Source organism: Scophthalmus maximus, chromosome 8, assembly GCF_022379125.1.
Source record: "Scophthalmus maximus strain ysfricsl-2021 chromosome 8, ASM2237912v1, whole genome shotgun sequence".
Lineage (NCBI taxonomy): Eukaryota > Metazoa > Chordata > Actinopteri > Pleuronectiformes > Scophthalmidae > Scophthalmus > Scophthalmus maximus.
In genome coordinates, this window is record NC_061522.1 from 12,137,297 (window position 1) to 12,160,759 (window position 23,463).

General features: G+C 40.7%; 4 protein-coding genes across 6 annotated transcripts; 2 read left to right on the forward strand and 2 right to left on the reverse strand.

Moving 5' to 3' along the window:
• Window positions 1-151: 151 nt before the first annotated feature.
• Window positions 152-9,435, reverse strand: hgsnat (heparan-alpha-glucosaminide N-acetyltransferase). 2 transcript variants are annotated; one of them, XM_035636862.2, is made up of 18 exons: window positions 8,849-9,435; window positions 7,894-8,009; window positions 7,617-7,753; window positions 6,693-6,811; window positions 6,471-6,540; window positions 6,055-6,124; window positions 5,579-5,682; window positions 5,286-5,362; window positions 5,106-5,136; window positions 4,505-4,665; window positions 4,217-4,332; window positions 3,906-4,027; window positions 3,262-3,388; window positions 2,972-3,058; window positions 2,790-2,867; window positions 2,526-2,596; window positions 2,048-2,160; window positions 152-1,791 (listed from the first exon to the last, which is right to left on the reverse strand). In XM_035636862.2, the coding sequence occupies exons 1-18, from the start codon at window positions 9,054-9,056 to the stop codon at window positions 1,610-1,612; spliced, it is 1,989 nt and encodes a 662-aa protein (XP_035492755.2). In that variant the 5' UTR covers window positions 9,057-9,435; the 3' UTR covers window positions 152-1,609. The 2 variants fall into 2 exon arrangements, with proteins under 2 accessions (XP_035492755.2, XP_047189793.1); XM_047333837.1 differs by lacking the exon at window positions 8,849-9,435 and adding an exon at window positions 8,347-8,821.
• A 54-nt stretch (window positions 9,436-9,489) lies between these two features.
• LOC118312344 (dynactin subunit 6) lies at window positions 9,490-11,902 on the forward strand. Its single transcript, XM_035636865.2, has 7 exons — window positions 9,490-9,585; window positions 9,766-9,830; window positions 9,927-10,032; window positions 10,140-10,225; window positions 10,342-10,389; window positions 10,510-10,652; window positions 11,564-11,902. The coding sequence occupies exons 1-7, from the start codon at window positions 9,557-9,559 to the stop codon at window positions 11,654-11,656; spliced, it is 570 nt and encodes a 189-aa protein (XP_035492758.1). The 5' UTR covers window positions 9,490-9,556; the 3' UTR covers window positions 11,657-11,902.
• A 171-nt stretch (window positions 11,903-12,073) lies between these two features.
• Window positions 12,074-22,689, reverse strand: gtf2e2 (general transcription factor IIE, polypeptide 2, beta). 2 transcript variants are annotated; one of them, XM_035636864.2, is made up of 8 exons: window positions 22,437-22,689; window positions 21,410-21,564; window positions 16,433-16,515; window positions 15,734-15,841; window positions 15,150-15,332; window positions 14,869-14,962; window positions 13,037-13,152; window positions 12,074-12,859 (listed from the first exon to the last, which is right to left on the reverse strand). In XM_035636864.2, exons 2-8 carry the CDS (start codon window positions 21,561-21,563, stop codon window positions 12,743-12,745), a joined length of 855 nt encoding a protein of 284 aa, XP_035492757.1. In that variant the 5' UTR covers window position 21,564; window positions 22,437-22,689; the 3' UTR covers window positions 12,074-12,742. The 2 variants fall into 2 exon arrangements, with proteins under 2 accessions (XP_035492757.1, XP_035492756.1); XM_035636863.2 differs by having other exon boundaries at window positions 21,410-21,568; window positions 22,437-22,688.
• On the forward strand, window positions 17,365-20,762 carry smim18 (small integral membrane protein 18). The gene is made up of 2 exons (XM_035636867.2): window positions 17,365-17,642; window positions 19,557-20,762. The coding sequence occupies exon 2, from the start codon at window positions 19,565-19,567 to the stop codon at window positions 19,886-19,888; it is 324 nt and encodes a 107-aa protein (XP_035492760.1). The 5' UTR covers window positions 17,365-17,642; window positions 19,557-19,564; the 3' UTR covers window positions 19,889-20,762.
• Window positions 22,690-23,463: the final 774 nt, after the last annotated feature.

Here is a 23,463-nt window from a genome sequence, read left to right on the forward strand (position 1 = left end):
ATATTCACGACCTTCACGAGACTAATGATTATTATACTTAGAGAAATTACAGTATGTTCCCCTTTTTTTTTACACAATAAGCTTGATCAGAAAGAAGTGAGCCCATTTAGAGAGCAGTTCAATGAAACACGGCAAATTAAAATGGCATCAGTCCTTTGGAATATTATTTATTATACCATCATAGTGTTTAAATTGAGAATTGATAAAAGAAATACATGTATAAAAGTATAACAAAATGAATGCCTTTAATTAAGGCAGAACTAGGTGGGCAATCATTCAAAAATCTCCCTCAGCAATTAGATAGTCGACATACTGATCATTTGGTTCTACAAAGTCAGGTCATAAAAGTAATACTTATAATAACAATCAAAGGATGGCGCACATTTACAGAGAATGATGTAAGTAAGGGAAACAGTTTTATGGTGAGGCATCATCAAGTACAGACTCCGTTGGCATTTTATACACCTAGTTAAAACTAACACTCCTGCAGCACATCTTAACTTCATGAAAGTTCTAATGGTCAGTCTGTTTTGAAACTGGTTTGGTTTTAGTTCAACTTTATGGTCATTTTGGAGGCTGGACAACACAGTGGAATTTCTTTCTGTAAATTCATGAATCATTTGACAAAATTAAAAAAAAATCTAGACTTCTGTCAAGAGAAAGACAAATCATTTCAGCCAATGCAAAAAAAAGAGGGCATGTGTAAGAAAACCAAAAGGTTTGTGATTTCTGTTTTTGCTAACTTAATTAACTAGACTATTACCATGCATTCAACCAAAATGCAAAACAAGTAACCTGCAGTGGGTTCTAATAGTCATCTGACATGCCCTCCATCACTTACCCTCAACACTCAGTAAAATGCACCATCATATATCGAACCACTGGACCCTTGTTGCTAAGCAAGGGGACGGTGGATTGAGATGGTCTGATGATTAAATCTGTGCAGACAACTGAAAAAGTAAATAATACTCTCTTATTTTAAATATCACTACCAACCACCATTGTGTATTGGAAAATAAAAGATCACAAGAGATTATTGGTAGCCTATTCATTTGAGGGCTCATCAATTACTGTCTCCTGCCCTTGAAGAGTCACTATCACAAAAAAAACAAAAAAACACTTAAGATTTCAGGGTAATGCTGCTGGATTTAAGATTCCAGCAAAGAATAGGGAAGTTAACAAGGGCTTGGTAATTCACTACTGAAACATCAATGCTGTATTGTGTGGCTCGGGACAACGAATGGAACCTGCATCTATAACACATAATCAAATAGAAGATTGACAACAATGTCAGTCTTCATAGTTCTCAAATTCTCCAACTATTCTTAGAAAAGTTCTTCCTGAGTTAGTGAAGATAAGTGGCAGGGATGATTCAAACTTTTAGATCTTTGGAAAAAAAGAGTCTTTGAACATTTATGGTCGTATAAAATAGTGACTAAACGGGGGGATGTGTTCAGAGACAGAGAACAATCCTAGTTTTGACAAAATATATCTCTGTCTCCTGTTTACTGATTCCCAAGTGTTCAGATCATAGTTCCAGCAATTCTGACTGTAAACAATGTCCTCTGCTACTATTGTCTGAAGGAGCCATCATTTAAGGGCCCCACTTCTAAATTTTCCAAAAAATCTTCTTTCTGTAGAGCACGTAAGAGATGAACACCCAACAGGAAGTAGCCACGAGGTTCTGGATGAGGTGCTCAGCGTGGGATTGGCTGTTTGCCATATGCCAGCGGAATGGGAAGTACTCCTCAAACACTTCATGGCCCACATACACAAGGATGGAGTTCATACCTGGAATCACACAGGACAGAAAAAAGTTCAGTCATATTGGTACTTCACCCTGATCTCTACATTTCATTTCATTATTCTTTATTTCAGACAAATTAAGATAATTTGGCGGTACGTTGATTATTTTTAGCTTTGTACATGATTTGTGCAGTCTTAACATCCATATCAGACACAACTGATACTGTGCTAATTTGGGAAGTATCAGCTTGCCTGGGTGATCTAACTTAGCCGGCACATTTTGTCTGATAATATTGCTTACCGGGGTAATAGAAAGGTGCTCCAGACCACCACCTCTTCACATCTACTGTGTAGTAGAGTAGCACCAGCAGCACAAAGGCAAAACAGGCTAGTGTTGTCACATAGGACAGGGACCTAAAAATCCAGTGGACAGAAACATATTTTACTGCAAATCTGTATTTCTCTGACACCCCTGTAGGTTTGGGGAGTTTCCATTATCTGAAGATTTGCCATACTTTCTCTCTGGTCCACAAAGCTGCTTTCATACAACACACAAAACAACTCCGTGCCTGTAGTTTAACCACATTAACACATTTAGTGGCTTCTGACTGTCCTTGCAATTTTTTTTACTCAGCAGCACTTTATTTTGTGATGAAACGTGTCAATGTGTTCAATAATTAGGGTGTATATCAAAGACATTTAGAACTTCCCCAAGCCCCAAGTCAAAAAATCCTCAGCAAACCGTGTTCCATTTGAAAGTTAATAAAAGCAAACTTTACCATAAGTTCTTGTTGACAGGAATGAAGCCCTGGTCAGTGGAACACTTGGTCAGAAGTGCTGATATAGCTCCCTGTGTGTCACAAGAGAATTTATAATTAAATCAAGAAGGGGAAATGGACCAAAAATAAATGTGTTTGGGAAAAGTCAAGAAACATTGTGACTGAGATACAACTTTGCAAAGCAATGAGTCATTTCCTTCACTCTGAAGAAACAACGAAAATATATACAGTACAAGATGTTATATACCAACTTATTGTGCTTACCAATAAGAGACCCCATATAAGAAACCTTGACATTATACTTGTGTGGAGATCTCTGTAGTGTAAGATTATTTTTCCTGCCTGAGGAAATTAAAGCACAACGATTAAACCAGAAAATTACCACCTAAGACAAATTGGGACATTTGAAATATGAATAGCAGCAAGCGACAATCAGACACATGAACCTGTAATCCAAGAAAAGCCATGAGGACAGAGTTGATGCTGCCAAGAACACCTTCTGGATCAAAAGGCACGTGCGATGCATAAATCACCTGAATTAAAATGGAAACAGAAGTGGATTTTGATCAATATGTATATAAATAGGCCTGGCACAGTTTATCCTTTGATCGCGATGCGTGTTAGCCTGTGAGAGAGAAACCTGATAAGTAAGCTTAAGCTTCAGGCCCCAAGTTATAAAAAGACTAAATGTGTGTGCTGTTGGTATGTTTATGTTTCTGTTTTGCTGGTCACTAACCCGTGACGAGGGCGTCTTGTAGATGTGGTTTTCTCCCAGCAGCCAACGGTCAATGAAACCAGCCGCTCCACCGGTGCAGTTAGGATACAGGCCCATGTCCCCAATTCCACCTGGGCCCAGATAGCCTCTGTTCAAAAGAGTGGAGTGAAGTCAGTATTGTAATCTATAATGTAGGATAACAGGTATCAAGAGCAAGGTTAAGATTTAAAAAAAAAAAAGAAAAAAAAAAAAAAAAAATACAAGCTGGAATAAGGATTTCATCTGATTTCAGTTTTGATTCTGCTCATTAATTCATTTGTTAATTATTTTATCAATTGGTTGGTGAAACATTGTCAAGGAAAGCAATATACAGGCTTTAATGTTGATTTTAAATTTAACCCTAACCCTTTCATTGTTGTTAAGAAAAAAGTAAAATGAAAGTGATTGCACAGAACAAAAAGTGAATATAAACATTTGTCGATTTTGAAAATCAGATTGATATGGACACTAGTGAAACTGATAGTTAGATTAAACTGCCATTACATTTCACTTCATTATAAAAGCACACCAACACAAACACAAGACCAAAGACAAAAATACTTCTTTCTTCCTTAGCATTTCTCTATGGTACAAAAAGACACAAAAACATGCCCTGTTTGACTTACGTTGGGCAATCGGGTACAGGGAGTTGGAAAGTGAGGAACAGCCAGAGGATTTCTAAAAGGAGCATGCACAGCCAAGCTGGCCAGTACAGCAAAATGTCAAGGAAAGGGGACCACCAAGCACCCTGGAAAACAATACGATCATCAATCAAACACTTTTGTTCTACTTCAAAATACATCTTTGATAAGTTAATTTATCATAGTAAGTAAGTAACAGACTACTGTCCACACACATGGATATTTTATTTTAGGGGACAGCAGAGCACTAAATCAAAAAATTAAAGACTGTGGGTAAAATGGAGCTGTTGGCTGACCGTCGTGAGGATGTCAAGGTGACCTTTTGCCACTAACAGATCCAGGCAGGCTACAACTAGGTACGACCAGGCCAGGCGCTGCAACACACCTGGGATCCGAAGGTTGTCCCAAGATACTGTGGGTGGATAAGGAAATAGAGAGAGCAAATAGGCAGTTAAGAAATCAACAACAAAACAAAACATAAGTTCACAGTTTGGAACACAGTTAAAGAATGATAGTTAAATAATCATTTAAATAAATGGTTTGGGATATTGTCATCAACATCAAATAATTGTGTTTATACTCACATGGTCCCTGGCAGTAGTTTGGGTTGATAATGAGGACACCGATAATGAAGAGCTGTAGGCTCCTTCCCACTACTTTCCTCAGCAGTGAGCAGCGGGTTGACCCTGCTAACAGCAGGAAGTTGGTTGACAGAGCAATAGATGTCCCCATTATAAACACAAACCTGGAGGAAAAGGGGAAAAACAAAGTGTGAGTAACCTAGTCAATTCGTTTTTAGCAGGTGTAGTTAGTCTGGAGGTGATTTTCAAATCCAGACAGCAGAAGAAAGTTCAATCTTTTATTGCATTCTAAGAACACTTTGGTTTGAAAGACAGATTAGATAATAATAATAATAAGTAATAAAAAAAACTCAGTTGGAACATAAACAACACACCAGCAGGCCAGAGCAAGAAAGGAGGTAATGGATTCAACCAATAAATGGAACCTCTATTGAAACTCATTTTTAACACCTTTCTCTTATGTGAAAATTCCTTTATGCAACTGGGATATGGTTCAAATAGTTTGTTGTTCTGGCACTATTTCACTACAAATTATATAAAATAATACTACAACTATGTATTTTGCATGTTTGAGTGGATAAGTATACATTTGAATTGAGCTTACCAAGGGAAGACTAAATCTGCAACAGTAAGACCTGTAGGGAGACAAATAACAAAACACCCACTTCAAATACAATACAAAAGGCTAACACCATGGCAAGTAACAGATCTGTGAGTAATGAGTGGCATAGTAAAAAACAATAACCAAAAAAACCCCAATAAAAGTAGAACCAGTTAGGCTGACCATTCCAGCTTTCGTGTCTGAAGAACCAGTATCGACCCCCTCCGTAGTTCACAAACACCATGATGACTAAAGAAATGCTGGTAGGAAACAGAGAAAATGTACAACATCAATGCACTAGGTCGATGTTAATATTATTAGTAAGGGCTCATTGATGAAGGAAAATTCTGGGGTCAGATGCTTTAATGTCACGCTGCAGTTAGAACCAATTAATACGGTATAATCAGAGATTAGAGAGGGGTAATTCAAATAAGATAGAGTATTTCTTTGCAGGGGTTAAAGGGGAGGTGGTTTACCCTCTGAATGTGTCCAGAGATCTCAGCCTCTTGCTGCGGTTGGGTAGAGGAGGGAGGATGTTGTCAGTAACTGGTGGCACTGTCCTGCCAGGTGAGCCCAGTTCCTGGATGGTGGAAGTAAAGTTAAATATTAACATTCCTGCACACAGAGAGCCCCATATACTGGTTAATACCATTCCTTTGAGGGGTTCGAAAATGACTGAAAATCATTTCTGGACACAAACAGCCTGTAAATGATTTGAGCTACTATTCTACATATTCGATATGGAGTATGTAATAGAACCTTTAATTGTTTTGTGTGAATAGTCCCAGAGAGCCCGAGTTTGCACTTTCCTAACAAATATATGTGTGTCTGGACTCACTTTGAGATAAACACCAACAAATCTGATAAATAAGCCAAAGCCTAAAAATGAAGTGAATTCATTTCTACTCATTTTGTGGAAATACAATTTCCCACACATAGTAGTAACACTCACAGAGTTGATGAGCCGCTCTGTCTCCATGGAGCCACCAATTCGGAAGAGGATACTCTTCACTACATCAAGCCTGGATAAGAAATAATACACCAGGTTAGGTGTATTTCTATAAAATGCACAAGCTCAGTGTGCAAGATACATTCACAAAAATACAGCAGGAGTGGGTCTCTTTGCTTAGCACTATTCTATGTTCACACAAGAGAAGGTAATTACACAGAACTGCAACCACAATGTCTCACTAAGTATTGAAATATAATGAAATCTTGCTGTCATTACTTAAAAAATATAATTAATAGAGTTGATTTTGTTTCTATATGCCCTGTGCAGATTTCTTTAATCGCTAAAAAACTTATCACCACTCTAACTGGGAATCTATGGCATAAAAAGAGAAGAATGAACTATTAAAATGAGATTACCCTAATATTGTTCTTCCAATGGCAGACACCAAGACCAGTCCAGCAAAGATGAGAAAAGCGACCAATATCGCTGTGAAGATTGGGACGACATGAAATAGATGTGGCTTGTGCCCGATACAGGGTTGAAGGAATGAATATAGTATCAAAACACTTAACTGACAAGACATACAGCATGTCCATGTCACACAAGCTAATGAAGATGTTTAAGTGTTCGAGACTCACGTATGAAGCTGTTGATGGGGTCTGCATCGGTCACTACAGAGCAATTGACCACAGAGGAGTTGTTCAGATTTTTCAACCACAAAGAGTAGTTTCCGTGCTCGCCAAAGTGAAATGGAACCCTGGAGATTAAAGATATAATACTCACCACATAGCAAACTACAGTATTCCATTCATGCACATAATCCTCCCATGGACCTTTAGTTTTATACTGCATATGAGAACTGTCATTCAACAATGCTTCTCTAACAAGATGGCTGGTTAACACACCACACTCACCTGGATAAAAAGTGCAAGACAAAATGTCTATTAACATGTTGAATTTAACAGTCTGCTAATTGTGAAAAAACTGTTTTCCTCATATGCTGGATGGTTATGCAGTAAGTATTCGTTTGAAAGACGGGCCACAGCATTTAACCTGTAAAGGATTTGTGAAGAGTATTGGCAGAACATATCTACCCATTCTACTAGATTGTCAATACTATTAAAAATCTGAGAGACGTCGAGATCGAAAGGTGGCAAAATGAGTATGCAAATATGATGCAAGTGGACTTGTTTTATGACCCCTACTGTCGTAAATTTACATTTTTATCTCTCTTTTTTTTGAAAGTGTTGGTACAGCATAGCTCCGTAAATAAAATAAAAATGATACATTTATGGCAGTAGCTGTCGTAAAACAAGTGGCATACCATTTACCACTTTTTAATCTCTGCTACTGAAAAATGTTTGTCCAGATGCACATAAAAATAAGAAATGTTAAATATATTTAGGGCCATTTGGTTAAGTTGTCAGGGACAGGTCCCAGTGTTTGGCAGATAAACTGTTCATAATATTTACACAGTGAATTGTGTTGTAACATTCCAAAACATCTGAACATAATATAAGCTTATTGCTGGTAAAATAACATGTTTGCATTACTAAACTTACATGCACAGGTCCAGGTTGACAGGAGTGCTGTTGAGCTGTAGTGTAATTTCATGCTGTGTGCTCACGACGAATTCAACTGAACTGAGCCGGGCGGGACTGGGTGCTGCTGGTACGACCCCTAGCTGCTGGTACAAACACTGATACACAGAGACACAAGGGTCCAGATCACCACCACCTCCACCATCCTCCTCCTCCTCTTCTTCTTCTTCTGAAATAAGTCATTCAGCCACAGAATCGACTAGAGAGGAGTAGATGTGGTTTGTGCAGGAGAGCCTACCTGGTGGCAGCGCTCTGATATCCAGGACACCACCACCCCCGTGTCCAGCTCGTTGTTGACTGTCAGAAGTGCCTCGTCCATCTTCAGGATGCTGTGTTTCCGATGACGAAAGGCAGCTGCACAAAAAGACAGAGGGAGAAAGAAACAACAGTGTACACACACAGCAGACGTCAGTCGAAAGACATTCAACTGGGAAGAGAGAGAGCACCTGCAGAATGTGCCACAGCTCACAGTGGGTCTGCAGCTGACCACACCCGTCTGCAAAGCCATGGCTGTTCATGAACAATCAAGTCACTCAAGTCACTCGTGACACTGGGTTTGCGTTTCAACCGGTTATAACATGAATCAAAGGCACATTCACAGTGCAACCCGAGTTCCATAACTCAGAGACACACACACATGATTGTGCAAGATGATCACACACTGTGAACTACTAGCGTGCACAGAACTCACCTCAGAGCAATGAGAAAGGGACTCCACCACCATGTGTGGTAGCTAAATGGCTAGCCGTGAACAAGCGGTCCGATCTAACTGCAGGCTACAGCTGCTGCTGCTGCTGCTGCTGCTGCCGCCTTGAAGAGGAACGGCATGTGAGAGCGTCGAAGTCATGGCCACAGAGCCCCACGGTCACATGCTGAATTAATCCGTACAAAATCCCCCCCCCCCCCCGCCCGGGGGGGAAATTCAAACGACGAGAGGTCAAGTCGAACTGATTTCTCCAGCTCGTGCTCTTCCGCAGTTAGCCCCGAGCTAACAGCTGTTGTGGCTTCATGGTCGAATACTTACACCGCACGTCAATTGACGTCAATCTGCATGACACGTGAACAACTCCAGGGGGTTAATGTGACGTATAAATCCCGGACGTTGGGAGTTGTTTAGCCTGGTTGCTAACCGCCTAGCACTGTCCTGCACTGTTGGGTTTTTTTCACTCGTCGACGGTGCAGTGGGTACTTACGTGTGGACATGTCAGCTGCCAGCGGTGCCACGCAAACGGCTGCAACCAGAGCAAGGGCAGCGAGGGGAAACGTACATTTCTCTGGCCGTGTCATTTCTCTCGGCCTTGCCCGCTTCAGCTCTTCGCACGAAGATGTGTATGTCTCATTTTCTCCAGTTTCCCCTTTGCCATGATTATTTCCACTTCCGACTGTTCCTTGTTTTGACATGGTAGTGGGGGCGAGAAGGGACAAAGTACATCATTGACGCTGGTACCTGGTCGAATTACCTGCTCCTGGTTCAGGAGCTCCGGGTGGTAGCACGACGCCACACTGAAGCCTGCGTGTTAAATAAAAGGCCGCTCTAGTGTGTGTAAGTGTGTGTTGAACGTTTACTCTGAGCATGTACATTTGGATCTGTTGCAAACTGGAGTTATAAGTCGGGGGCGCGCTGACTGTTGCCATGGCAACACTATTCCATTTCAATGAATCCATAGGCTGTAGATTTACTACCTCTTTGTTTAAAAGTGTTTCTTTTTCGTAATTTAAGTTATTTTTATCAAATGAACCGAAATGTCCTCAGTTACTACCCCTAACATAATCAGTTATAATCATCATGCTAGAATCAGCAATTATTTCTTCTTTTTTTTGCATGCGCATGCGCGGCAAGGACTCGAAATCAATGATCGAGTGAATCGTCCGGCGCCTCCCATCGGAGATAATTTACCACTATGGCAGATAAACCAAACGCCCAGAAAAGGTAAAACAAGTGTTAACATGTAAACTACGTCCGACCGCTCGCTCAAACGTTAATCGTGTCAAAATATGATTTCTAAGTAGCTGCCGGGAAGTGGCCGCGTGGCTAGTTAAGACGGCTTTTCCGAGTGGCTAGCTAGCAACGTTAGCTGACATGTCTTCGCCTCCTCTCTCCACTTCGCAGTGTCAAAATAGCCGCAGGAGCCGTCGTTTGTGTTGAAAGTGAAATCAGAGGAGACGTCACCATAGGTAAGATGTTGAACTTTTCGTCACTGGCTAACTGCACAACTACGCGATTCTAGACTTCAGTTTGAGCTCGCGACGCTGTCCTCTGTTCTTCCTCAGGCCCCAGGACAGTGGTCCATCCAAAAGCTCGTATTATCGCAGAGGCGGGGCCCATCGTGATCGGAGAAGGCAATTTGATCGAGGAGCAAGCGCTGATCATCAACAGGTCGGTTTCACTGCACCTCACCGTATAACGTGCAGTGTCTCCTCTTTCATGATCATCTTCTTCACCTGCATCACAATAACTATGAACCTGTCTGATCCACCCTGCAGTTACCCCGAAAACATCACACCAGACTCTGAGGTGGAACCAAAGACGATGACCATTGGCATCAACAATGTGTTCGAAGTTGGCTGTGGTATCCTTTGTTATTAGCCTGATCAGTGTCATTGTATAACTCGAGGGATTTCAGGTTCATCAGTCTGATGGCGCAGCTACCAAGACCACACATTTGCCTTAATGGACAACTTACAGTATCACAAGCCCTGAAAATCGGGGACAACAACGTGATAGAATCCAAAGGTGGGACGTCTGCGTTGTCGCTTGGCTTCCGGCGTGTGTTTGTGTAGCGAAGTGAAACCCGCATTTGCAGAGAACGCAAGTCACTAACTGTATGAAATGTCCTCCCGTGATGTCTTCCAGCTGACCTCGGCAGGAATGTGATCCTCACCAGTGGCTGTATCATCGGAGCCTTCTGTCAGGTCAACACGTGTGAGGTCATACCTGAGAACACAGTCATCTATGGCTCTGGGTGTATGAGACGGGTTCAGACGGAGAGACCACAGGTGCGGGGATACACACACATACATCAGGGTGACATTTTGGGGTGTAAATGGATACTCCAGGCTTGTGATTTGGTTTTAGTGCTAATGCACCCACCTCTGGCCATCTCCGATAAACGTAATACTGCGTGTACTTTATTCTGGCAGAACTCCATAGCAGACCTGTCCTCCTAAAACGCCACCTAGTAGTCAAATGTTTTGTTTTACAGGGTCATGAGTTGGATTTGCTTCTTTGTCAAACTTTATACTGTTTTAAGCTAATATGGTCTTAAAGCCTTAGCATTGAGCAGTACAGTGATATTACTACCAAAGAGACATAAAAGCAGAGGATCTAAACATGCTCACTTTGCACATGACAGTTGGCAAGTGCATACTTGTACATTATTATAAAACTCTGCTTTCTCTGAATGGTTGCGTTGTGGTCATGATAATGTAACTAAGATTCGCACCTTTCTTTCCTTTGACCTCAGCGATGTTTATGTCTGAAAGGTCCTACATATATTAATATTAAAATGAAACCATGCTGTTTACAAAAGAATACTGAGTGACCTACAGAAACTGAATTTCAAGCATTCCCGGCTTATCCTTTATTATGGGCCCCCACTCACTTAATAATAATAAACTCCATGAGCCATTAAGGAACAACATGCTCTGATTAACATAAGTTAAACATACTGTACCACCATTTGTAATACAGCATAGCGCCTTTGAACTTTTCACTGGCCCTTTTTTCTTCCATAGTCTACTCTACCGGTTCAGGTTGAAACTATAAATCTTGGTATTTTTATGTATTCAGTGGTTTGAGTTGGTGCAAGATTTTCCGTCGTGCCCAAATGACCAAATTTGTCTTAAGATGACACACACGTGTATTTTGAATTAACCTCAGTTAATAAACATTTGTGTTGCTTTCACAGCCCCAGACGCTTCAGCTCGACTTCCTGATGAAGATTTTGCCGAATTACCACCATTTAAAGAAAACTGTCAAAGCAGGCCACCCTACTAGCTAAAATTTAGCTTTATAGCTTTCAAGTTGAATGATAAATGGTTGGTATAACTATATTATAATTAGCGCTTGCTGGAAGCATGAATGTATATAATTATATATAATATGTACCTGGCTTCATCAGTAAGTTTTCTCACATTCTAATTAATATTTTCTATTCTAACCGCAACAGATAAAGCATTTAATCTTTACCTCTTTTTGCTGATTTGCTGTTTTCTATGATTAATTAAATAACCTTAAAAATTGAAAAGTGTACTTATTTGCAATCACAGTTGTATTTCATCACAAGGTTTCAAATATTACAGTAAGAAAACACATGGATTCATAAAATGTTTTCATTGTATAGTCACATTTTGAAAATGGCAGAAATACCAACATTAAATTATATATTTTTCAAAAAAGTTAAACCAATGAGTCAATATCCTGTAATGGTGTAATTTATTAAAACAAGTTCAAACAAATCTAGTATTTTCAACCACTATGCCATGGTGCTGCAAATTAAAAAGAATTTAAATATTTTTGCAATTTCACAGAAGGTAATGTCAAGGATGTTTTCTTGCTGGATAAGGGATCAGTATGATGCACTGCACAACACAACATCTGCAATTCCTAATAAATGGATGGAAAGTTGCCATCAGATGATGCCTGGTGCCATCTAAAATCAAACCTTCCACACATACACACACATCTTTACAAATGTGGAATAAAGAAAAAAAGTATTTACATACTTAAACTCATTTACATTTTAACCGTATGGTTGCAGTTCCCACCCCCCTTTAAGGATGTAGCATTCACTGTCCTTAATGGTCTCAATTCTCTTTTCCCCGAGTGTCCTCCAGTCGTCAGTCTGATCAATAATCAAACTGAAAGGATTCCACAACACAGGTGCTATTCACACCATGTAACACAAGACCACTGATCAATGGGAGGAGCACAAGGGGAAAAAAGGAAACTAGTTTGTTTGACATAACAGACGCCCATGAGAAGTCTTTGTGTTGTAGTTTGGCCAGAGTCTCTCATCTGCAGCCTTTTCTGATGAACAGATTCTATGTTGTGCCTCAGAGGACACATGGCAGAGAGGGAAGGGACTTCACTTCTTGACAGGAACACCATCTGAATAATCCTCCAGAACTCCGGCCAAATGGTTGTTGTGGGTCTTGAAGTGTCTCCTCTGCCCGCCTTGCTTCTTCCTCTTTTGAACTGGCAACTACAGAAGCAGAGACGCGCAATCAGGACTGATTATGACGCTTGATTAAATACAAATGTCAGTATTCAGAATGAAAATATCAAAGCCTTGATATGTAGTGACAAATCAGGCTGAGTTAATTTAAGTTTGCGATGTTGGAATAAACATCACACAGATCGAATAATAGAGGACACGTACCACTTTCTTTGGTCCCGTTTCTTGCATGGAGGAGATGCCTTGTCTTTTCAGGTACTCGTCAATCTTCTCCTCATCCATGGAATCGACTGGAACGCTCCTCCACAGTTTCTGAAATTCTGCATTTAATAGAGACAGAAATGCAACGAAGGGCTACCCATTAAATAATTTCATGATTTTAGCCAAATGCATGATTGCCTTTAACAAGTCAGAATCTCGCAGTTGAGGTGACACTTATGATATGAATGCAGCATGAGGGCTGAGTGGGCATGTGTAGACTGTTCTCAATGGAAATCAGTTTTTTTCATTAGTTTTGCTGCCACTGTTCAGATGCGAGAGGTTGCACCTTTATCATTTTAATTCGTTTGAGTAGTTTGGAAGTTCTGAGTTAAGCTTGTTTCAGTTATTTTGTCAGCTAGTCCCTGGTGAAAAAATAATATACTTTAGTGTATTTTAAATGTACTCACATTCAAGGCCACGACTCTTATGAAGACTCGGGTCTACCCTCAATCCAGAGAATGGCAAGTACATTTATAATTTAGCTTTCAATGATGCAGATAAAGTTATTATGTTATCTGACTTGATAAGTTACATGTGTCTCACACAGTCATGTAAATTATGATTTTCCCCCAAAGAGGGTGTGTGGATGTTCTCAAGAGGTGTGACCTATGCCTGCTGTCATAGATATATTAATTTATCTGCCTTTGTCTTATCTCTCTTCTGTTTCCAAGGGATACTGTATACAAAAGGATCCTTCCTTTCGTATACAGTATCCCTTGGCTGGCAGCAAAGGGACAGTTCTGAAGAGGGCGTTCCTGCGATTAAACCGATCTCGCATGGCAATTTTTGCCATGTGTTTGTGTGTGTATAGGATGGGGGATTTGTTATGTTTTCATATTTTAAAGGGATAGGTCAGTTTATTTTTTCAGTTACTGATTTCATTAATATTTTTTTTTCTCTTCAAGTGTGATGGTGTTTATGTAATTTTTAATAGCTTTGAAAACAATGCAGTCCACATTAGGAAATATTCCCATATGTAATTCAGCCTTTAGTACACTGGCAATATGTTTTTTGTGTGATGTACAAAGTAGTATAGCAAAATAATTTAAGTTTATTGATAAAAAAGGGTACTTTTTTATTAATTAGAATAAGCTAAAAATATAAGTGATGTATAATATTACTACAATAATAATATATTAATGGTGTATTGCTTTTACATTAATAAGATTCTCTCAACAAATTACTAATGTACTTATAACACGTATAAAGTACACTTTATTTCCACTATCCAAGCATGCATATTAATACATACACAGCTACGTACTTAATAGTACTAAATATACTTAAATTTTTCCACTTTATCACATAAAAGTACACTAAGTACACTTAAAATTGTGCTTTTCTGCAATTTAAATACAACTAATTACAAAATTAGTAGTTCCAAATTAGCAAACTTTAAGTTAAATAATCTTTAGCATACTTGAAGTATACTGAAGATTAGTCTGACTTAAAGTATACTCCAGTATGCTTAAATTTAATATATTGAGCATACAAATTTTTCACCAGGGGTTAAAACAGATATTTCATTGAAAACATGATATGAGACAGGGAAATCTCAAAACTTTGAACTTGAAGAGCCAGAGTTTGCCATTTTGCATTGTCATTTGATGACTTAAATCATTTCTTGATTATCAAAACATACAGCAACTAAAGCCTTTAAATACAGAGGTGCAGTAGCCGATGGAAAGACAGCCAAGGCATAGATCCACACACAGAGAGGAAGAGAGAGCCATATCACCACTGACAGACAAACAATTAATTAGACTAATTCTCACCTTCATCTACCACAAACTGGCAGTGTTTGTCATTGTAGAACAGGATCTTTTTCTTGTCTGGTCTCGCAACAAAGATGATCTGATCCCCCAAAGCCTGTGAACGAGCAGATGAGCGCTAATTTCTCTGATAATGGTTCCTTCATGTTTAGTTACCACAGTTTTCACACAACACACATTGGGTGTGAGATTTAAGTGCACACCCCTCCCATTACTCGGCACGATGAATAGTATGTAATATTGCATCTTTTGTGTAGACATACATGCGCATGAATTGTATTTACCTTAATGGCCTTCGCTGAATTGGGCAGCCCCTCTTCGACATCGTCCAGCAGCACTCCCCCCAGGCCCAGCTGGTCGTGTTTGTCCAGCAGCCTCAGTAATGCTTTCTTGTCCTTCAGGTTGTACTTGGGCTTAAAGCCATACGTGCTATCCCGCACATCAATTTTTGGATTGTTGACCAAGGCCTGGGAGATGTACAGCAATAAATTTCACATTTTTAAAGTCTCTAGTTAAATAGTAAACCAGCTAGGAGATGAACAAAAAACTATTCATTCATGCCCATTAAAAATAAACTAACTAGGTTGAAAACTATATTTACATTGAACATACCTTTTAAAAGATTTTGACAAATACTAATAACAGCGGAGTTTTGTCTTCAGATCATGTAGTTGCTATTAACATTAATATCTTCAACAAGATGTTGAATGTTGGGTGATGTGTGTTATCAGCACGATTTCTCTTTTGCTACTCTGTGGCTTCCGTCGTTTGTGATAGAACGCCAACACATGTTGGTGTCTGTGTAACAGTGTAGGAGAAGAGTACTCTTGATGATAAAAAAAAATGTACTCAAGACACACAAACGCACCTCAGTCATTAGCCACTGTTTCTGTTTCATGCTGATGTCGAGGAGCTTGGTCTCATCCAGAATCTCATCTAAGGTCAAGAAGTGCGTGTCACCATTCTGATGCCTCGTCTGAGGGTCAAGGACAGAGAAGCACATGGATTTACATGGAGAAAACACACATACATAGTTAACAATAGTACACCATCTTCATAAACACTTCAAATCCTACACCTCTGACAGTGGTTAGTTCAGTGCCTACAGTGATTTAATGCCTCTCATCCAATAGTCAGGGTTATTCAACTGTGTGTAAAAGTATTCCAACAGATGGCATAAAAAAGGCACATATTCAAAAGAAAGTCTGTCAAGTCGAGAGTGAGTTCTGCAGCGAGGGGTGAGTCAGAGAGCTAGTGTGACAGCGCCTGGCAGCTCCCTGCAGCGTGATGAACAAGCTGTTTACGTACCAAAAGAAAGACCGTGGACCGAATGTTACGTACCGGGGCACAACTGACTCACTCGGTTGACACAACAAGCTTTTAAAAGTGCTTGGTTGATGGAGATGACAAAAAAAATAATCAAGCAATTCATTTGTTAGAGTTTAAACCAGCTTGGAGGGGAACATCCACAAGGCCGAACTGTCTAGAACAGTGCTTGTTTGCAGAGGCGATGGTTAATACATTCAGCACTAAATTAGTAAAAGACAAATTGTCTACAGTAGCTTACCTTCATATAATTGACTATCTTGGCCAGGCAGCCAAATTTGTACCCGGAGCTCGCCTTGATGTTGACCTTTCCATTACTGGACTCTGCGGTGGGGGAAGAGAGAGAAAACAGTTATGGTATATTTCAAATTTAACAATGTTATCATTGCTAGTTGTTTTGTTTGTCGCTGTCACCAGGATTACTCAAAAATTAAAGAACAGATTTCCAGGAAATGTTCCGGAGTGGTGGGGCTTAACCCAAGAAAGAACCTATTACATTTTGGAGCAGATTTGGATCAACGGCCAGGTCCAGGAACGCCCCCCCCTCCCGACACTTTCTTAAACCTCTAGCCTTGGCGGAGGTATCCACTCTCTTGTTTTAGGAGCAAAAAATGATCAATGTAATATTCTACATTTTTCTTATTCAGCAAATTGTGAGAAAACCAGCAATGGCTCTTGCACCATTCCTAGTGAAGGTGTAGTTCTTAAAAACATAAAATAAGCTACAGGAGACTGTTACCAAGAGCAACAGTCTGGATAACTCATGTATTTCTAATAGTATCTGGACAACAATGGAGCTCAGCTGTACAGAGGAATATAGTTGGATCAATTTATTGTTCGGTTTTTGTCTTTTCAGGGAAATTTCTGTGACATATATCACCTGCCTTATCCTGTAATGTTAGCAGCATCATTCTAAAAATACTGCAGGGGCGGTATATGATCATAATTTGATTCGAAAGAATTAAAGGACAGCCAGCTGGTCCTATTCTCTGTTGGGAGTCCAATAATGCTGCTCCCCCTGAGGAGACTGTCTGAGGTCTGGAGTCAGCTCTCGCCAATCAAGGCTGGAAAAAAGAGACTCAATCATGAATGATTCATGGTGTAGGCGGGAGCTTCTGTTGCTGCGAGCTGCACCGTGGGCCGGGCGTCGGAATTGTGACAGGCTGCTTTAACAAACGGTGCAGAGGCAGGGCCAAAAGAAAAGAGCCAATGATGGGAGAGAGAAGCTTGTGCCGCTGAGCTGAGACGCCAAGAGCTGCAAGGAGTGGCGGAGGGAGCGGGGGAGTGCACGAGCAACGGCTGGAAGTGCATGAGAGCGCTTAGGAGGAAAACAGGTCGAGGAGTGAACGCGGGGGAGGGGGAGAGTGGAAGGCAGAGCGATAGGTGGAGCACCAGAAAGAGGAGAGTGCATCTGTTGACTAGCATCTTCTAAAGGACTGACCCAGACACAGGTGAGTCTGCATAATTTTCATAATAGCATCCTCAGAGTAATGTGTGTGTGTGTGTGTGTGTGTGTGTGTGTGTGTGTGTGTGTGTGTGCGTGTGTGCGTGTGTGTGTGCTTGACATCAAAAGATCATAACAATCCACAGATTGTTGAATTTAAGATGTGGTCTTTTCTGAGTCTCGATGTTCAGCTGAGACTATTAGGTTTTTTTGTGAATAATTTGGGTAAATCCTCTGTATATCTATAATGCAACAGCTCTACAGTATCTATAAAGCCAAATCCTTCTGCATTAGAATTATCTAAAACTGCAAATCACCGTATCTGGCAGCAATGTCAGAAAAATATAATCTTTCCAACTAATTTAAGAGCTTAACATGGAAATTTTAACATTCGGGCCAAGAACAAGCCAAAACGCAGTTGATTAAATAAACATGGATTCGTCTGTCTGCACTCGTGTCACTTGAATAGCAAGCGTTAGGAGCTCGTTTCCATGTCCGTGTGTGTACTCATGTGCATCCTGTCGGTCTGCGTTTCTGGAGATGTATGAGTCGATGCAAACTGCTGCTCTCAAGACAAATCACTGAGGTAGTGATACCCCTGAGGCGCTGACCAGGGGCTGGTGTGTGTGTTTGTGTGGTATTTGTGTGTTTAGTGAGCCGGTGTAGGACAGTATCTCATCCTACCACACTTTTAAAAGCTTGGGGCGGGGCTCATTTAGGGATCATATCAGTCAGAGTGTAAGGATTTTTTCAGTATACAGGAAAAGTGAAATATGCCAATTTCCAGCCAGAACAGCGGCTGAACAGACTTAACAAAACACATATGCATTATGTCATTTTGAGACACAAGCAAAATACACCCAAGCTTAAATTTTAGAAACATGGTTCCTCAAAAAGAATGCTTTGTTAGAGCTTTGTTATAATAACCCTAATGCGGAAATTCATTGATAGTGCAGGAATGGTCGGTGCAGGAAAATATTTGTTTGTAATGTTTTGAAAGGAAATGTAACCTTAACTCCAACTCAAACAGAACTTTTGTTCTTCGTCACTACGACAACAGGTTCATCACATTACATTTTCAGGTAACACAGAACACAAAATGACACGAGGAGCATTCACCTGCGGTGTCTCTCCAAGGGCCCTAAAATACACTCGTACACACGGGTCGATGCCACAAATCTATTCAAAATACACGTGTTTATACACACAGCAAGCTTTGTTAAAGAGGAGGAAGAAATACACGCAAAAAAAAAAGACCAGATTAGTCTGCTGTAAGAAGAAACATTTCTGACCCTCTTTCTCGGCCTCTTTCAGTGGTTGACTCAAGTAATCTGGGTCAGCTGCCTTGCTCTCAGTAGATAAATAATAGAAAATTTCTGTGTGTCTTAAAAATATGCATGTGCTCTTTGCTCTAACAACACACATAATTTAAGTAAAAATCCTTTCTGCCCTGACAGACGTAGGCTCAGGTTTATTTTGTGAACGGCACTGCAGTTTATCTCCTCTATGGGTGATACTGATGTGGCACAACCATAATCACATCCCAGCAAAGTACTGAACAGAAACACTGATGGTTTTAAGAGAAGAAATGGCTTTCCCACTCTGTCTGTGGTCTCTAGCGAGACTAAACTGTTCACACAGCGCATTAGCAGTGCATATGGTCTACATATATTGTTCTGTTTTTAATATTTATCATTTTTTGGGGTGGCAACTTTACAGCCCAGTCCATTAGGTTAAAAACCATATTCAGACAAATAACATTGCTCCTAAATATAATGGCCTAAAGAGGAGGAAATCATTAAACGTTCTCTCACATTCTAAAACAAGTATTTTACAACCTTCACTCTCTTGCAGTAAAACACAGGACCACGGAGATACACATTAATATTCTGTCTTTCTCCCTGTTGTTCTTGTTTCCAAGGGGAAATCATGGTCAACATCACTGCCACCGTACACCCAAGTAATCTCCCATGGCACCAAGAGGCAGCCTCTCTTTCTCACGTCTCCTTGCAGGTGCAGGAAGTCTACCCCTTCCACGACGGCTGGAATGTGGCGTGCTTCGTCATCCTGCTACTCTTCATCCTCACTGTCCTGTCTCTGGCTGCCTTGGCCGTGCTCTATGAGCTACTTGACTGTGGGTGCTGTGCCAAAGGGAAGACACATCACCAGCTCCAGGAAGAAGGGCCAGGGAGCTGCAGCAGGCTCATGACCAGCGTTTGCAAGGAGCGAGAATCGCAGACTGAGGTGGTATAGAGGTAGCGATGATGAAGGAAAGGAATAGTAGGAATTTGATTGTCATTGCTGAGCTGGGCAATACCACAACTCTGACTCTGATGCCCTGGAAATTAATTCCTTAGAGCTATGTAATAGTTAGGAGGGAACAGACAAGATAAGAGTAACAGAACACTGTAAAAAAAAAAAAGGGGGGCACTTTTTCACTTATTTGGAGCAAAACTAACTCGCTATTCATTTCAATTAAGAGGAAAAAGCTCACACATCTTCACTACCACTTAACACAGAGGGCAGACCCTGAAAGACAATGTTTATACCGGAGATAATCCGGAGATAGAGAGTTGATATAGTATAAAGTGTGAGAAAAAAAACAACTAACACAAATCTGCAGCACAATTTGTAGGCAGTAACAGAATGAGTATGAATGAGGTGGGACATTTTTTCTTTTCTTTTTTTGTGTGTGGAGTAAAAGCCAAAACATGTTGACTTAAATAAAAAAAAAAGACACTGATCACAACAAATATCGAGTTTTAGCAACTTCTGCCCTTTGAGTACTGCACATACTTATGACCTGATGGAGACAAATGAATTTCTATCAGAGATGGTAGAATGTTGTACACTGTCCAAATCTAAGAATTTGCCTGCTTGTTTCCCAAAAGGGCCTGACAAGCAACAAAGTTATAATTGGATATCATTGTTGCTTTGGATAAAAGCCTGTGTTTCTATGTTCTTCAGTAAATTGTGTGCAAGTGCCGTCAACATGTTAATCGTTGCAACATTATATGACACTTGGTTGCTGCACAGTGATGTAATTTATCGTGTCATGTTGAAGACAATGTAAAATTGCATATGCCTTACCACAAAATGCCTAATAAATTGTCACTTAATCATCTAACTACTGGGTTGTTTTTCTTCTAAAGGAAGCAGCTGACTCATGACAATCATACTGAGAGGTTATGAGGTTGCAAACTTACATGAAATGCCAAGTGACAAGAGGCCACTACTCAAAATACAATTCTGACATGCTGTATTACACCACTTACATACACAACTGGCAATAATAAGACAAACAACCATTATTGTTTGTCATGTAATTATTGTTTGTGGTATCAACCAAATGTTCGCTTTGTGTGAGCTGTTTTCTGTTCATTCAAATGTGTGTGCAGGGGAGGATGACGGTAACATGGTCTAGAAAAATGACTGCACCTGTACCCTGAATATGGAAGCAGCAAGTCTTATTAGTTTGAAAGAGCAACTGAGATTATGAAAATAGAACACAAGGCAAAATCTGTGGATTTTAAAAGGGGCTCACATGTTTTGTGCTTCCTAGAAATACCGGAACCAGTACTGAATGACATTCCCTCTGCCACTTCAGTGACATGATCAGGCCATTTGAAGTTGTACAGATGTGGACTGATGCATCCCTATTGATACAGTACAGTGGTGATGGGCACCAGAATGAATGTTACAAGGATACCTTATGTCATCAGTAACAGTGAAACACGTGTCAATCCATGTTTGAAACACGTCTGCTTCACTTACCCGCGCTGTGTTTGGACCCCGAGGAGCTCTCCTTGTCAACTCTGGCCTTCTTCTTCTTGTGTGAGTCGGAGGACGCCTGTCTCTTCTCTACAGCTGGAGTGGACAGAGCTCTTTTCTTGAACAGTTCCCTCTCCCTCAGTAGAGCTGGGTCCATCCTGGCTGGCGAGGCATAACATAAAAAAAAAATCAATAAGCAATAATTGGATTAATATTCCGACGGCAGACAATGCTTCTACTGGACCGAGACGCTTTGTGTAAATCGTTCACTTTTCATCCGATCTCTCACAGATGACTGTGTCTCATTCAAACACACGACAAGCTGTGAGGGCAGACACTTCACAGGTGTGTTTCATCATTCCACCGGTCCACAAGTAGGTACCCCACTGCAAACACCCTCCTGACACCCTGTGCATCTGAAGTTCCCTGTCACCTCCACGTGAGAGACGCCGAGATGGAACAAGTGGCCAATGTCTCTGCTGCTCCACGCTCCTGTGTCCGGCACGGCACGGCACGGCACGGCACATGGCAGCCCCGTTATGTCCACACAGACCCAGAGAACAAACCTGTACTTTCAAGATCACCCATTTGAATAATAACAGTGATGGTGGTGGTGGTGATGATGATGATGATGATGATGATGATGATGATGATGTTGACACAGGGCTCCCCCACAAGACAGGAGCCACCTTACCATCTATGAACCCAAGGCCTCTTGGGCCTTAGTGGCAACAGCAACATAGTGCCCCCCCCCCACAATGTAGCAGCTAGTTCGTTCACCTGTCGGAACACAAGTGCCCGGTTCGAAGTTAGCCTGGCGTTGGTGCTATTATCGTGACAATAGCAGACCCCCCCCCCCCCCCCCCCCCCCCCCCCCCCCATCCCAGCCACGGCTGACGTGTAGCCCACTTCACCAGCCGCTGCTTCACTCTGGGAACATCTGCATGTCAACACAGGCAGGCGACGACGCACCACCGTGCGACGCTCGTTAGTTCGTGTTAGCATTAGCTTTGCCTTTGTGCACCGTTACCTGCTGACACTTTGTTCCGGTTCCCGGAGAGAGTGACGGGGTCTTGTCCAGGAGGACTAGTCTAACTTCAGAGGTCGCGGACCAGAGGGAAGAGGAGGAGAGAAAAAAAACGCCCCTTCGACGAGTCGCTGCTTTATCTCACTTCCGAGATCGTGTAAGTTGACGCTTGCTCACTAACTTCGCACACAAAGCATCTCATTTTCGTCCTCGCGCTGCAACTTCCGCTTCTCGTTCGATTCGTCGGGTATCGACACATAATCCTTGGACAGCGTCACGGCGTCATGACGGCGCAAGAGAAAAATACATTCTCCGACGTGGGTCATGTTATATGAGTATTGTATGATAAAATAAAAGGAACCGTTGAAAGCTTATTTTTAAAACTAAGAAAGAGAATCGACATCCTTCGCATATAATGATAATTGTTAGAACCGGATGAAGAAACATCATTGCGGTTTCATTTAACCAGTTGTTTTCTGTCAGGTTTAAAACAATAGCCTTATTGAATAATATGTATTGAATAATATGTCTTGAATAGTGCAGATCAACCGGAATAAGAATTTAGGGGGAGAAAATCGATGGATGGATGGATGGGTTGATAGATATCTCATTCAGAATATGAAATGTTATTAGAGGAAATGTTCTATGTTATTCATTTATTTTTTTACACATTCTTGCACATTGTTGGATACACTCGTAATTGTTCAAAAGGTCAATTTAAATGGTATTTATTTCTAAATGCATTAACTTTATCTTTCCTCATTGTCTTAAACATGTTTCTCCCCTTGTACTCAAAATTATTCTCTAACCACCTCTGGGCATGTTTTTTCATGCTCCCCTATGTATGTCAGAAAATTGTTTAAAAAAAAGGCTTCAGGTTTCTTCGGATTGGATCAAATTACCTTTAGATATCCATTCTCGTTCATCATTTGCGCTTTGGGTACATGAAAAGCGCTTTATAAATCAAATATATTATTATTATTATTATTATTTGGTTTGTTCAAATATATTTTCTTATCTTAAAACAAAC